This window comes from Hevea brasiliensis, chromosome 17 (genome assembly GCF_030052815.1).
Source record: "Hevea brasiliensis isolate MT/VB/25A 57/8 chromosome 17, ASM3005281v1, whole genome shotgun sequence".
NCBI classification, from domain to species: Eukaryota; Viridiplantae; Streptophyta; class Magnoliopsida; order Malpighiales; family Euphorbiaceae; genus Hevea; species Hevea brasiliensis.
Genome location: NC_079509.1, coordinates 25,173,803 through 25,190,863, shown reverse-complemented (window position 1 = coordinate 25,190,863; position 17,061 = coordinate 25,173,803). Strand labels below are relative to the sequence as shown.

The 17,061-nt window shown below is 31.2% G+C and overlaps 1 protein-coding gene across 1 annotated transcript; it reads right to left on the bottom strand.

The window, feature by feature from the left end:
- Nucleotides 1-4,086: 4,086 nt before the first annotated feature.
- On the bottom strand, nt 4,087-8,204 carry LOC110652170 (uncharacterized). Its single transcript, XM_021807710.2, has 10 exons — nt 7,715-8,204; nt 7,144-7,324; nt 6,620-6,753; nt 6,418-6,530; nt 6,080-6,203; nt 5,810-5,965; nt 5,266-5,418; nt 5,106-5,185; nt 4,509-4,558; nt 4,087-4,358 (listed from the first exon to the last, which is right to left on the bottom strand). The coding sequence occupies exons 1-10, from the start codon at nt 8,087-8,089 to the stop codon at nt 4,216-4,218; spliced, it is 1,509 nt and encodes a 502-aa protein (XP_021663402.2). The 5' UTR covers nt 8,090-8,204; the 3' UTR covers nt 4,087-4,215.
- Nucleotides 8,205-17,061: the final 8,857 nt, after the last annotated feature.

Below are 17,061 nucleotides of genomic sequence, written 5' to 3'. Positions count from 1 at the left end.
CCAGCCACCACAGTGACTTCGGTTGAGTCTGTGAGTAAAATATTAATTTTAATTGTAATTTTGATATTATTATATGTTCAAGCACGCCCATGCATCACTTATAAATATGTATCTATGTAGTTAAACTCTAGGCACGTTTTATGTTGCATTCACAACTGTTAAAGTGTCATGGATGTTGTTGTGGTAATTTGGAACAGTGTGCGTGAGTTGACGTTCGTGTGGTATGGTGTTGGCTATGGACAGGACGGGTAGACACGGCTTGAGATCTTCGCTGGGACCCGATCCTTCGGGGTAGACACGGCTTGAGTTCTTCGCTGGGACCCCGATTTGGTTTATTAAACGAAAGTCTGACTTGAGTTCTTCACTAGCACAGGTTGGATTAAAAGGGCTGTATAGGAGATCAGCTCCCATATTTGTATTGTTTGACCTTATCAGGTGTGTGAGTGCTCTAGATTATTTTTTTACTGTTATGATGTGAAAATATTGACGATGTTTCATTTCATTCTACAGGGTGCATTAGCTTTAGATAGCTATAGAGATTATGGTTAAAATTAATATTTTGCTTTCTGAGTCGAACGCTCACTCCTGTTCATTATTTTTCCAGGCTACAGAAGGATTATTATTGTGGTTAACCTGCTTTTCTTCTTCGCAGGTTGTTTATTAATGTTTGTATAATTCTGTTAACTCCTAGAATTTCTGCATGTGTTAGAAATATTTATTTGATTTGGGTCTGTAATATTATTTGCCATATTAGACCTGTAAACCTATTATATGCATGTATGTTGGACTGGATGAGGGAGCTGAGCTCCCATTTGACTTTATGTTATTATGAGTATGTGGAGGGTGAGCTGAGCTCCCCAATTGATTATATATTGTGTTTACAGGTCAGGTGAGTCAAAAACTCTCCGTTAAAAGGTCAATTTTATGGCCGGACTTTGTCCGGTTGAATTCTTGAAATTGGGCCCAAATGGGCCTTAGATATGGGTTGAGGAATAGTTAGGCTTACTACGGGCCTCAGGAGCTTTAGGCTGGCCCAGGTCCTAGTGCCGGTCTGGCCCATAAGTTGGGTCGTGACACACTTCATAATATTTCTTGAATTAAGAGAACTCAGAAAAATAAATCAAATATCAATTAAAACTCAAGAACACATAAGAACATACATAAATATACAATTCTCAGATTCTGGCAAATTGACAGTAGCAAGAAATTTTATTTTTGAAAAATAGTTAAATACGCCTAAAAATCATGAAAAATTTACAGAAAACGGACAAAACATCATACAACATCATAAAATTCATAGATTAAATAAAACCATAGCCAAATAATCTACACAAATCGTAAATTTTCCTAATGATAGAATCGCACTACTTTTTTGTAAAATTCATAACTCACCAACCATAACATATATGAATGCGAAACTAATTGAAAATGATTTACAAGATTCCAAACTTAATTTTAGACACCAGATTTACATAAAAATATTAAGAAACAAGAGAGATATGGGCTTCACAAATCGGGTATCCTGCAAATCGGATTTTACAAGAACCTTAAAATCAAACAGTCATAACTTATAAAATATTAAAGCTTTTTTAGTGATTCTTAAGCCTAAAATTAATAGAATTTTGTTTAAAATATGAATATAATTTTTTCAAATTTTTTACAAATTCAAAAAATAATGAAAAATAATAAAAATATGAGAGACAGAAAACTGAACATGTACAGAGTTGTGTATCCCTTCAAATTAAACATGATTACATCATCTATATGAATATACAAAAAAAAAAATTAAAAACAAGGAACATAGAATTGAACATTACATGGAATAGATCTTGAAAAGAAAATAAAAGAACTAATCTTCGAGAAATATTGCAAGAAAGAAAGAATAACTAAAAGAAAATTTGACTATTTCTCTCTTTAAATTTTTCTCCTTTTTTTTTTTTTTTTGTCTTTTCCTCCTTTTTTTTTCTTCCTCCAGCAGGATATTATAGGGTTTTGGGAGAGAGTTGTGATATAGGGTTTGAAGTTCTAGGGTGATAAGGTTTAGATAACTTAAACAACTGTAATTGAGGAATTAGGGTAAGACTAAGATATGAATGAGCTGTTTCAAACAATAGAAAGAGAGGGGAAGGGGAAGGCACCAATAGGAAGAGCGGGGAAGGGGAAGGGGAAGGCACCAATAGGGAGTGAGGAAGAGGTGTGATAGGGTTTGAAGTCGTAGTATGATAAGGTTCAGATAACTTAAACAATTGTAATTAAGATATGGATGAGGTGTTTCAACCAATAGGAAGAGATGGAAAGGGAAAGGCACCAATAGGGAGTAAGGAAGAGGTGTGGTAGGGTTTGAAGTCCTAATGTGATAAAGTTCAAATAACTTAAACAACTGAGATTGAGGAATTTGGGTGAGAATGGGATGTAGGTGAGGTGTTCCAACTAATAGGAAAAGAGGGAAAGGATGTGGCACTAATAGAGAGTGAGAAAGAGACTGGGACCAAAGGGGGAGAGAGAGTTTGTATGGGAAAGGGATAGAGAAAAAAATATTTTCTTGTTTTAGTTATTAAAAAATAAATTAAATAGGTCATATTTAAAATTTCTAACTAGACTTTATTAGGTCCATGGGGCCCAATTAAGCTTAATTAGGTATATTTAAAAACTACCCATATTAAATTTAAACAAAATAAAATTTTATTTAAATTTAATTAAATTTATTTCCTAAAAAAATATATTATTATTTTTTTTTCAAGATCATGCCCCAAAATTAATAATTTAGCTACATACCTCTAATTATATCTTATAGTCATATAATTTTTCATAATCGAATTTTTCACAGGTTCAATACTCATACTCATCACAAAATAAGGGTTTACAAACATATCAAAAAAACTTTTAAAAATAATAATAGAGAAGAGAGTTTTTTTATGTCAAATCAATAATTTTTTATTAAAAATTATAAATATATACTTTTAAAAATAATATTTCCAGTAGCATTTTTCAAAATACATTACATTTTTATCAAAAATAACAGTTATATATTTTAAAAAATGTCACTGCTAGTGACATTTTCAAAAATATGTCTCATGAAATTTTATTTCACATGCCTCTGAAAATACCTCTAGAAATGAGTTTTAAAAAATATATTAATATAACCTGTTAAAAAAATTCATTTCTCAATTTCTTTTAAATAAACACTATTTTTAAATGAATTATTTGTAAATAATTTTTTTATATTTTTTTCAATAATTAATTCTAAGGATTGCCTGACGGCACCACCATTGAAAACACCAATAGGGTTGGCATTTTCGAAAGCACCCTTGACAACATCTTGGTGATGTGACATGTTAGGAAAATATCAATTTGATTGACATTTTTCAGAGCAATATATATCCTCATTTTGCAGAGACTCTAAAGCATATAAATAATTATCTTCTTATAGAATTTTTTTCTTAATTGATGTTTATAAATATTATTTTTTTAGATAGTTTCGATTACATATTAATTTGATAAATAGTTTTTTTTAACATTATTTTACTAATTAATCTTGAAAAATTAATAACGCTTTGTTTGTCATGCAATGACCCATGGGTCCCATAACTTTTAGTTTAGATGCTGCAATGCCTTTCAGGCTTTCACCTCTTCAACAATCCAATATATGGATCACTTATATCTTATCTCCATTTTTCTGTAACTATGGTATTTTTTTTTTTTACATTTTTATAATTATTAAAAAAATAATTAAAAATTTTTTGAGATTTCTTTTAAAATCTTTATTTTCCAACTCGATTTTATATTAAGAAGATTTTCTCTTAAAACCCATTAAAAACCTGTAAAAACTTTCACTTCTTTTCTAACAATAAAAAATTATGAATATTTAAAAAATTTTTAGAAAAAGAAACCTTAAAAATTTTTACCGTGTCCTCCCAAAAAAAGTATTAGTAGTTAAAAAAAAAGTAAAAGCTTAAAATTAGAAATTTCAGCTTTTAAGGATGTAAAAATAATTTTGAAATGCCATTTTATATATATATATAAAATTGCCCAAATGTCATGTTTATCAAATCCTCTACTAATTACTCCTCTAAATAGACACTAAACTATTAGTTCAAAGGCTTGATTATGGCATTATGAGACCACAATTAGTTGGTACATACACATAAAAAATAAGTAACACTTGTGGTAACAATCATCAAGTTTTGCACATGATCCTCTTCTGTAATCTAAACTTCATGCATTATCTATCCCTTGTTTTAAATCTGCATAGTACTCATCTATCCACCTCCCAATAATCTCAACTTCCTGCCTCCTCAGCTCCTTAAGCCAGTCAGGGTCATCTTTTGTTGCAGATCTAAAATCAACATGATGAGCTCCTAAAAAAACAATGAAAAATTTTTTACTAAGGATGGATGATGCTCCTTCAATCCTCTGTAATGTGAGTCTCATGTATTGGAGATACCCTTTAAAATGATTGTAAATATGATAAAAGAACAATAATAAAGGAGAAATTAAGATTCACAGACCCTTCTTGGTGACGAGAGCAATGATGCTGGAAGATATATTTTTCAAGACACTGATAGATTGAAAAAAAATGATCAGTTAGATAATTATGGCATCAACAATAACCATAGATACAAGAAATATTAGATAAAACAACAACATCAATAATTCAGTCTTAATCCCAAACTAGTTGGGGTTGGCTATATGGATCCTTTTTCACCATTCAGCTCTGTTAGACACTAAGTCCTCCTCAATGTTGGATACTTTGCTGATAGAGAAGGGAACAAAATTCAATATTAGAAGATAAAGGGGAAGTTTAAGTGGCTTATAACTATTAATTCACTTGACTTGTTTAAATAGATTAAGTATTATTAATATTGGGTAGCATTATATTTGAACAGATGAACTATGCAACTGAAAAAATAAAAAATTCCAAAGTTGGGAATTGAAATAGTGGAAATTGAATTGGTAATGTAGTGGATATTCATGACCAGCCATACCTCATTCAGCTTGAGAAAAAATAAAGAGTATTAGTAAAATTATGGAATTCAAGTAATGACACCTGCCGTGCAGTTGCTACAAAGAATAAATCAATTAAAGAAAGGCACAGAACTTCAGACCTTCCTCTGCTCCAGGGGTCTTGCATTCCATTAGAAAATATGATGTTGCCACCAGATCTCTTCAACACTTGATCAATTCTCTACATAGGAGAAACACATTAACAAAATAGTATAAAATTCAAGGAGGAAATTTGGTAAAAAATAAATTAAGAAATCTCACTTTGCCACCAAATTCAGTAGTGATCCAATGCGGTCGAGGCGTGACCCCATATTTTTTCTTGCATCCTTCTGCAAACTCTTTGTAATCATACCCAGATGGAGGAAACATGCTCTCTATTGAGCAAGTCATTGGCATGACCATCTCTGTACATGCCTGCATCAGCATCATTGTGGAGGAAAAGATTAGTAAGAATCATTGAGCTTAATTCTCTGGTAGACTTTCAAGTGATTTAGGAATACTAAGCGCTAAAAGTAATAAGTTATGAACGCACCTAAAAGCTAAATTCTGAAAATTGTAAGGTTAGGTGCACAATAACATAATCAAACATCTTTGTCTAGTAATTATGCAACTCAGAAAAAATGAATAATTTTCATTATAATTTCCAATGTCTTATGACAACTTTCAATTGTATTAGCCTTGTAATCAATGGCCAACACCTTGCAGAATTTATTTGAGCTTTTTTTCCTACTAATATTTTTATTTTTAAACAGTCAACACTTGAACCATAAATTTGGAGGAATGATGACAATAAACTAAGTTGCACCTGCCAGTTCCAACCATGAAGGCCATGAGAATCAGGTTCATTTTCCAACTGAAAGCATTTTTCTCCACGAGAATAGTTGTAATATAAGCTGGCAGCTGCAAAAACCCTGCTAATCTTGGAAGCCCTTGGTGGAAATCCATCAATGATCTTGCACATCTTCATTAAAGACAGTAACATCACAAATATTTGAGAAATGAAATTTGCCTTTAAAATATATGCATCTTGTCTTATGCATGTTTAACCATATCACTGCAACTCTGCAAGTCTTACCTCCTTCACAGGGTAGGCAGGCAGTGGCATCATAAAATTTGCTTCAGTTGGATAGTTCACCATGGCTGTGTAAACAAATGCAGACCATAGCCAGTCCCAGACAGAATCTAATGAATGAAGATTTCTGTACATGATAATGAATATATTAATGTCGTGGAAACACCAACCAAATCATGATGCAAAAGATTGAACAGTTTCTATAAATCCTGTTAGTGTCCCTTCTAGATAAAAATGCTCAAGTTTAGATGGCTTTCGCATAATTTGTGTTCAACTGTTAACTCTCAACTAATAACCCAGTTCCTGTTTCCAATAAATTTGGAGTGCAAGGTCAAACTTACTTGCAAGTTCTGAAGGTTCTGCTTAGTTCAACCAACCCTTCTTTCTGAGCTGACAATGCCTCCAGCTCTGCCCAGCTACCTTTAATCACTTCATAGCAATTCAAGCTTGCATCCTTCCCATATTCATTTTACAAAAACATGAGAATACAATAAATTGCCAAATCAACCTTGCAACCACAGAGAGGGACACAGAATAAGGTACCTTGTAATCCTGGGATACAGCATCATAGAAGCTTGACCATGGAGTAATATCATCAAACTGCAAAATAGGGGCTGAAGATGCCAATGCACCAATGGCTATGTGTGGGTATTTCAGTCTGAACCAGGCAGCCAGCACTGAGAGAGAGAGAGAGAGAGAGAGAGAGCGAGAGGTGGGCGGATGAAAAATCAGTAATGTCATTGATGAGAATAAATATATTAATATAATTGGTAGCATGAAATTAAAGTAACAATACCAACTAAGCTATTTGATAATTCAACTGGAACATCCAGCAGCATAACACTGCAAAGAGCATTAAAAGCTGCTCCCTTAATGGTTGTCCTTCCTTCAATTACTGAATTACAACACTTCAAACAACAAAAGCTACTGAATTGAGGAAAATATATTCACAGGCGAAGATATCTACTTTCACATCATATGAATATACCAGCAAGCAATCATATTCAAGACTATTCCAAAGATAAACCTTTAAAGCATAAAAAGATTGAGAAGGGTTTTGAGCTTACTGCCTCCATAAGAGCCACCAAACACTACCACAGGAGATGCTTCAGAGGAAAGATTGTGCTTCAAGCTCCTCAACAGAACCGCAAAATCAGCCAATGCTTGCTGTGAATTCAAGTACCCTAATGTCTCTACTGAATTGTACGAGTCCTTCCCAAATGGCATTGACTCCCCATAAAATCTGTGCTGAAACCACACAGAAACAAACCCATCAGTAATGACGTTTTCTTCTCTGGATAAAATATTACTGAAATTTAACAAGAAACGATGCTTTGAGGAACACCCAAGACATGCTTTTATGATTTAGCTGAACCCATTATTGTCTTGGGTTCCTATCATTTTTTAGCATTCTGGGAACCGGCATGGAGTACTTCAGTAGTTGAGGGGCAAGCAAAAGGGACTTTTGGTGCTTTGCCTTGGGAATGCAACACCAAGAAAAATGTTCCCATGTGCTCCGAGCAAACCCAGATAGTGCTTTCAAATTTTAATTGCATTCTCTAGCCCTATTGAGTAACATAAGACTGATTTTTTTGAAGGACATTTTTTTCCTTTTTTCGAAGTTAAACAGGACAGTACTTCGATGAAAACCAGGAGAGCCCGGAACTTGGGAGCAATATCTAGCAAGAAGCCAGTGTTGGCCGCAAACCAGTCAATGTCACCTTCATTTCCAGTGTAGACAAAGATAGGAGCTCCTCGGTGCCAGTATTGGCTATTAATGAGGTACTTCTGGTAGAAAATTTTAGAGCTCTTGGGTTGGAAAGTGAAGTGGTCCAGAATCTGAGGGAAGTAGTGGGTCTTGTAAGCGATCTTTGGCTTTGTGGCCTTTGATTGTTTGGCGGTTAAAGATTGAAAGTAGCTTGCTCTGGGGAAAAATGCAGGCATTGATTTTGCAGGTGTTACTGTTCCAAGAAAGGCAAAGAGCAGTAGCAGAAGGGAATTACAAGGAGCCATAACTCTCTCTCTTTCTCTCTAGAGAGAACAGATGGCTAGTTCTTGGTTGAAGGCTTGAAGCTAGCTATTCCTACCGCATAATTTTCACCTGTTGTTCTAATTCACTATTGGTTGGGGTTTGGCAGCATGGGATAAAATCATAAAAGTGTAATAAAATTGAGGGAAATTTATTTTGTATTCCTTATATTATACATAATTAACATTTGAGTCCCTATTATTTAAGAAATAGCTGTAACGTTTGGTTCTATCAACAATTAATTCATCCCATTTATTTTTAGTCAATTTGACCATTAATCAATGGACTAAAATATGATCTAATAAGGAAGAATATATTATAATTCCTATTTTATCATCAACTCCCTCATCGCCATTCATCAGAATCAACATAATGATCAACATTCGATTGATCAAGTTGTGTTGAAGCTTGGATACCTCCATCTCGAGCTGCACAATGCCAACGCTCTCTTGCAATGCTCTGACTGTTCCATCTATTTTCCTATTACTTCTAGCCTCAATTTCAACAGGCTTTTGTATAAACAAAGCGAGTACAGAGTAATTAATGAAAGGATAAAAAAAGACGAAGAGATAAAAGGGTAGAAAGGATTATAATAATAAAAAAATTTACGTATAAAAAGGGATAAATTAATAAAAAGACAAAAAAATGTAATATAAATTCTTTATATTTAGGAAAAGGTAAAGGAATAATAAATTTAGATAGTGCAAGAAACAAATTAGTCATAGCTCTTACATTCCCTCTTTACTTCTTCTTATATCTAATTTGGGGTGTAAAAAAAAATTGAGATTTGAGAAGTAAAGGAGAGTATGAGGCTTACACTTACTTATTCTCACCCTCCATTAACCCCATCCCATTTCAAACAGGTATAAGTTACTTATCCCTTTTTAACCTTTATTTACCCCTCATTCACTCTTAACTAAATAGAGTTGACCCTCTAAATCTTAATGAATTGATCTCTAATGTGAATTGTCGCATCTAAGGTTTGATTTCTCTGTTGTTATTGGCTAAGGAGAACTTTACCTTCTCTAAGGCTTCAATCTTTTGCTTAAGCTTGAATTCATTCTCTCTCATTGATCAATAAAATAGAAGCTCTCACCCCTCTGATGGTCATTCCTTATTGTGATGCCATTAGCAATTGGAAGAGGGGAGGGGAGAGAGGGTCAAAGAGGCAAATAAAGATAAGAAGAGAGATGTCACATATTACCCCTCTGTAAGGCATAACATGATCCCATAGTATATTTAATGAATTACCGAACTTCATCTACCGATAACCCATTAAATACACTACAAGGGATTTTAAAACAATTTTCTTACTTTTTGGAAGTGGTGAGCATTTTTGGTAGGAACTAAAAACATTTAATTGAAGTTGAAAAGCTATGTAAAATTTTTGACCAATTTTATTTTTCCGTAAATTCTGGAAAAATTTCGACAAAGTGCTGTCTCTAATTGGAAAAAACCAGTTTTTCAAAACCTGTGAAAACACTCCCAATAATTTTATTTCTCAACCCTAATCTCCAATATATTCTAAAATCAATACAATTCAACCAAATTTCAATTCAAAATTCACAACTCAAAAATTTTTCAAAATAATTCGATAAACTCATAAACATTGTATTAAATTAAATTTACACACACAAATATTAATTTATAGAAGAAAAATTAAAAACAATATTATTACAACTTTAATGTACAACTGCTCATCTAACTAGTTAGATACATATGAACAAAAGATTATTTACATCAAGTCAAATTTACAAGGATATAAATAAATACCCATACAAAAAGTCAGTGTAGTCTTATCAACATCAGCGCACTCTGTTGCTTTCTCCTTGCTCCTATCTGCGACAGCAAAAGAAGCTATCGCTGAGTATAAAAATACTCAATGGTGCACAATAAAATATAAAATACATAATATAAAACATTTGTTATCAATTCACAGTTCAAATATTTCACAATCACATTTCAATTTTCAAATCACATTTATCACAAATCACAATTTAAATATTTTATAATTTTCAAAGCTTAATATAATATAAATTTGATCGAACAATTTAATAAACACAGTATTGCCAATCAATAACATAACTTAGGCCATGATACAATATTTTCAAACATGCAGTACTCATCCAAACTCACCTCAGACTGGCAAGCCAAAGAGGGAGGAAAGTAATCAAATATCAAACTCAACCCCATAAATGGAGGAGGAACCTGTCATGCCAAGTCTGAATCAAAAACAATTTCAAAATCATATTATTCAACATTTCATGCAAAACATTAATCAATTTTCATTTCAAATTTTCATTTACAAAGTAGGCAACACAACATTTCTTAAAGCATTGTTTAGCATAAATTGCTCCAAAATGTATTTAAATAAATTTTCTAATAGCAAATCGAAAGTGAAAAGTTATTGTGCACAAACCTGATGTGAGTCGCCTCTAGGCTTTGACTCAGTATGCTCTATCCTTTTTTAGGTCTTTTTCAACTGAAATATGCATTTTATAGTGTTTCAGTATCTTATCTCACAATAAATCCAATAATTAATTAATATATACTTAATTCTAGCCCCAATATACTTAAACTAACGTTCTTGGAAATTTTCATTTCAGGGTTACTATTCATGATACTATTCAAGTCAATTTGTTGACTTTCTTATACTTAATAGGTATAGGGATTTCAATTTTACCCACATACCATATTTTGGTTACCAAATTTGTTGGTTTTAGTTGCTCCTTAGATTTTTAGGTTTCCTAGGCATAATTTCAAATTTTTCATATTTAGTGTCCTATTTTGTATTGTTCCATTGGTCATGTTGCTGTTAGAATTTGGTAAAATTTTCTTCATAGAAGTTGTTCCTTATTATCTTAACTTTAATTCCTTTTTTGAATCACTCCTTTTAGAGTTTTGTAGCTCAAGATATGACTATTTGAATGGGGCTGACTAGATTTGGTGTTACTCAGAATTCTGGAGATTTTCTGGATACTGGTAGTTTTGGTATACTGATTGCAGGTGACTTTTTGGATATGTTATGATCAAAATTTGGATTTGTTTTCTTCATAAAAATTGTAGGCCTATATCTCAGCTTTCCATCGGTATAAGATTCAGGTCATTTGAACCTTCCTAAACCAATTTATGGTCATTTAAGTAACTACTATTTATTTGATTATTTTTGTACAAGGCAGTGTACCCAAATCCGGATTTGGCCTAATTGTTCACTATCCTAATGGCATTTTCTGGGCATGGTTCCTAAATAAAAAATGTGTCATTTTGTGTCTATTTTCATTTTCAATTGACCCACACCAATTAGGTTGGTAAATTTTCAGTTTTAGTCCCTGAAAAGGACCTAGGTCAAGCTATCAGCATACTGACCCTAACCAATCCGAATTGAAACTTAGTTATAGCAATTCACACACATCACAAATGGTCACAATTGACCATTTCTCAACTCAAGTAAGGTCAATGGCATCAATTAACTAATTCTCTAATTTTTTCCCAATTATCAAAATACTCAAGAACCCTAATTACATAAAGTTCAAATCTAATACATTCAAAACATATATCCATACTCTATATACATAACTCAACCTAAACAACCCTTCAAATACATTAAAATCATTCAATCTAAACCCTACATAAAGCTGGCCGAAATTCCTATTTGGTCCCCCAAGGATAGTTTTTGTTTGGATTTAAGTTAAAATCTAAGTTAACTTAACTAAGAACATAGAAATTTAACAAAAGAATTCAAAGTTACATACTAATCTTGGTTTGATTTTCAATTACTAAGTTTCTTCTCTTTTTCTTCTTTCTTTCCTCTTCAATCTCCTTCTCTAGTGTAATTAACAAGCTTTTATCAATTGATTGGGGAAGAGATTAGGGTTTAGTAGGAGATTTGAAGCTTGAATCAAGCTTTCATGGTGGTTTGGCAATGGAGGTGGGGTGGGAGCATGGGCAGCTGAATTTAGTGAGGAAGAAGGTGAGTGAATTTTTTTGATTTTCTTTTATTTTTATGTCTTACTTAGTGCATTTGACTTGGTCAAAAAATGTGGGAAAATAAAAATTAATTTTGACATCATAATTGATGTCATCAAAGTGATGTAATAAATCAACTTTTTAATTCTTTTTCTTTTTCCTTTAATTTTTCATAGTTCTTTAATTTAATTTGCTATTCCAACATTTTTATTTCTCTAATTTTATTGGACAGTTAGGTCAGGAGTCACCTCTAGGGGTGAATTGACCAAATTGCCCCTAGTTGGTTCGATCCGGTTTGTAAGTTATTCGATATTTCTTATGGATCTCTGACCTAATTATTTGACCTGCTTAACAATTCTTTTTTGTGATTTTCTCTTTTCCACTGTGTTTCCAATAGTCCTAAGATCTGCGGCGTCACATTTTTCGATTCAAAATTAGAGTTAAGACTGACCTCGCAGTCACTTCTCGGGAAGGTCACACATCGCTGTAACTCCCAGCTCATTTAACCTTTTATGTTCTGTTTTTCTTATTTATACTTAACCTTCTAGCACTCACTATTTATTTATATTCAGAGCTTTTCTAGGTGTCTTAAACATAGTTCTAATCCTCTTAATTGTCTGGACTGACACCGGTCACCGAAACAGTAACATATACCAGGTTATGCAAATAGGGGTATTACAAGAGAGATAAAGGGAGGAAGGGAAAAGAGAGGAAGAGAGAATGGAAGGACTATATAACAATTGTTTCTAAACTCGATTCGACTCGCCTTGCTAGAGGTGAATACTATTTGGCTTGAACTAAAAAAACCAACCAAACTGATTTAATTCAATAATTTAGTTTGATTTATATATAAGTCGATTTGATTTTATTTTTATTTTTATAATTTTCAATTTATTCAGCTCAATTTAGTTTTGAAGGAAAATTTTCGATTAAACCAAATTGAACTTTAATAACTTATACTTGAATATTAATTTGGCACTTAGCCCTATGCAGCTTGGTGGTTAGCTTTCTTGCTTCAAACAAGTTTTTTTTTTTTTTTTCCTTTGAATTTGACTAAATCTAACTGTCACTTTGAGATGATCCTGGTTGTCCACCTATCGATTTCTTTCACTTCTCTTATTATCCTTTCTGAAAGAAAATGTACCTATGAGCGCAAAGTTAGCAATTTTAATTTTTTATAACCTTAGGGTTTCGTGTAACACATAATAATTGATACTATTGCAAAAACACTTAGATTTAGTCATAAAACATGTTTCTCAATTATAAATAAGCCTAATTGTCATTAGGAAACAAAAGTCTTAAAATTTAACAAGTTAAAGTTTAGGAGAAATTACCCCTTAGGCATAGAATCAAATCCTACACCAAATCCAGAGAGTAGAGACCACCAATTGTTGGCCCTCTAGCTTATCCACAAAAGCAACTTGATCAAAGCACCCTTGAAGAACCAAAACCTCTCCTTACTCTTCCTTTAGGATTCGACCAAAAATGGAAGAATGGTGAGGTTTAGTTTCTTCTAGGTTTAATCTTATGGGAGTGATGAGAAATTCTTTCTCAAACTTAAATTCAAGAGCTTTAACACTTAATTCTCTTGAATCAAGCAAAGGAAGAAGAAAGAAATCTTTTGGTTATGGAGAAAAAGTGGGTCGGCCAAGATGGAGAAAGAAGAAGATGATGATGATTTTTTTTTTCTCCGTATATTTATCTCATAAATATCTAATTTCTTAATTATAAACTAATTAACAAGTGTCCACATTTGATTCATCAACCAAATGAGTTTTCTAATCACCATTAGTCCACTTGTCAAACTAGAATAATTAAGAAAATTAAAATTACAATTAATCATTATCATATAATAATTAATTTAATTTTCCTTCTTCTTTTGACCAAGTGAAACTAGTCAAATTTGACCAAGATTAATTTCCTAAATTAATCAAGATTAATTTTTCTCCTTATGCTTGATTATTCAAGTTTATATTTAAACACTTTAAATATTAAATTGAATACTTCCATAAATAAATTTAGTTTCAAATCATGTTGGAGACTTTACAATCTAATTGTAAACTAAATACATTAATTTAATTAATTAATTAACTGATTTAATTAATTAATCAAATTAATTTTGTTTTAATTATATTGCTCTTATGTGTATGACTTACTAGGTTCATTACTAATTGACAATGAGAATAATATTAACTCTTTAATATTATTATAACTATTCCAAACTTAAAATAAAATTCTTTTTTTATTTAAGTTCTCATAAATTATGGTTGACATCTAGCATAATGTATTATAACTACCCAATTAATTATGAATTAATTCTTAATTCATGAACCTTAACCATACATACCATGTACAAAAATTTCTCCGTTACAAAATCTTGATTCTAGCCAGAGTAATAGTTTTTGTCAAACTCTTAATGCTTAGAATCATATGTCCTCATTTTAATTCTAATTCTTGATTAATGAGACTTTTCAGTTAGAATCTCTTTTCTCACTAAGTCTATCTGTCCTGTCCAGGAACTTGAATTATCAAGAACAATTTAAATGGACATAGGATTTTATCCCTATTTACTTAGGTTAACGAATCTCATCTTGACTAATACCTATCTCCATGTATAACTAATTAGAGCTAACACATGCCCATATACTCGTACCTAGTACAAGTATGAAAGCAATATCAAACTCAAACCACATTTATACAAGATAACTATGTTATCTTAGGTTAATAGATTATATGCACTATTATGATCTATATGAATATGTATTGACAAGAGTAAACTCCATGTACAAGTCTTATTTATGTCACTAGTTCGATCTATTTATCTCATAAATGCCTACCATGTTTGTCATATAGTATGAGACTCACCATTCCATCCCATTAGTATCTCATACTAATCCATGGAAACAAAAAAAGATGACAATCCTACTAGATAAATCTTGTCTACTGAGATATCCTAGATTGTAAACCAAACTTTATAATACTTGTATTATAATGTTCTGTCACTCATATTCTTAACATCTTAAGAATGAAATATCTAACAAAATGTTAAATGACATTTTTTAATTAAATTTAAACCATTTAAAAATAAGAGAAAAAGATATATGCCATTAATAAGAATAAATATTTGCGAGATATAATACTTAATATGCTCTAGGGCATATTACTAATACTTTCTTCTTCCATTCTATTCTTTAGAATCTGTATCTCTTTCTATATTTTGTGTAGCTGCTACTACATGTGCAAGACTAGATTCCTCAGTGGCGATGGGTTTACATCTGAGCTGGTCTACAATATTTGTATTTCTTCAACGGTGATGGTCATTGATTTTTTTTCCTTTATTTTGTAATCTTTCTCTTATTAGTTGTTAGCTTCATGTTTAGTTTGATTTTATTGGTTTGTGTAATATGTTCATATTTAATTTATTTTTCTGAATTTTTTAGTATTCCTATTTCCTTTTTTTTCCTTTTCTAGATTCTAGGTAGACACATTGTTGAAATGTCGATTCTACTTTAATAATATGATATGTATAATGGTACTACTATTTCAAGGATCAAAATTTCAAAGAAGACGAATTTTGCAAGGTCAATATGAAAAAATTGCACAAATAATATCAAAATTGATGAAAACTAAACCAAATTGAAGGAATTCAGTTCGATTCAGTTCAATTTTATCTAGTATTCAGTTCAGTTTAGTTTAGATTTTAATAAATTTAGTTCATTCGGTTTATTTGGCTTTTCAAATTTTTAGACGAAACCAATCGATGCACACCCCTATGCTCCACACCTAATCAATTTTCTCAAACCCCACCCTAATCTGATATTGTGCAAGGCAGGGACAAAGAGAATGTTTATTTGCCCTAAATCCCCATAACCCGCTCTGAACATAATATATTAATATTTTTATTTAAAATAACATTTTTTTTGCATTCATGTATAAAAATATTATAATTTAAAAAAATTGAATATTATTAAGATTATGTTTAAAACTTATACTTTTTACTTATACTTTATTTTTTATAAACAAATTTATATTATATAATGATAAATTAAAATAAAAAAATAAGAAGAAAAATTTTATGTGATACTTCCCAAGCCTTGCTCCCCAATGAGGTGTAACTCCTATGGGGTGGGGACGGGAGACCCATTGCCATTCCCAAAAAGGAGAGTGAGAGAGGGAGAAAAATACCTAAATAGAGAGTTAGTAAAATAAAAATTATAACATATTCTCTCCCATTAAACTATGTTTTAATCTATTAATTGACGATTAAATTGACTAAAATGAAGTACATAAATATTAATTATGGCATAATCTAATTATTTTAAAAAATAAATTTCCCTAAATATAATAATATAAAATTAAATTCTAACGAAGCTTTAATTTTGATTTTGAATATAATTAAAATTCAATGAATAAAAAGATAAATTTATTTACTTTTATCTTTTAAACTATTGAGAATGCTAATGAGATTTTAAATTAAATTAATACGAAAATTATTTATATATAAATATTCCCCTTTTTTATTATGTCATAACTAGAACTTCTATATTTTAAAAAAATGGATAAATATGTTCCTATGTTTGATTTTTTTCATACACTTTCGTTCATTCTTCTATATTTGTCAATTTAATTGTTAGTCAGGGGAATAATAAAGGAGGTCAATGAGCAATAAAAGTGTTAATACTAGTAAAAAATCTAAAAATGACAATGGATTGGTTGGGAGCAGGCCCGTCCCTGTCCTACTTGAGTTCAGGTAGAGATAAAGACTTTCCCGCTAAGAAGCAGGATGGTATAGGTTTCTCTTGTGAGGATTTTTCTTTTTATTTTAATTTATTATTATATAATACAAAACTATGTATTAAAAAATAAATTATAAGTCAGAAATATAACTATTAAACATGATCTTAATTATATATATATATATATATATTATCATATTCAAATACATAACTATATAGAAATAAATTATTTTTTAATAAAAATAATAATTTAT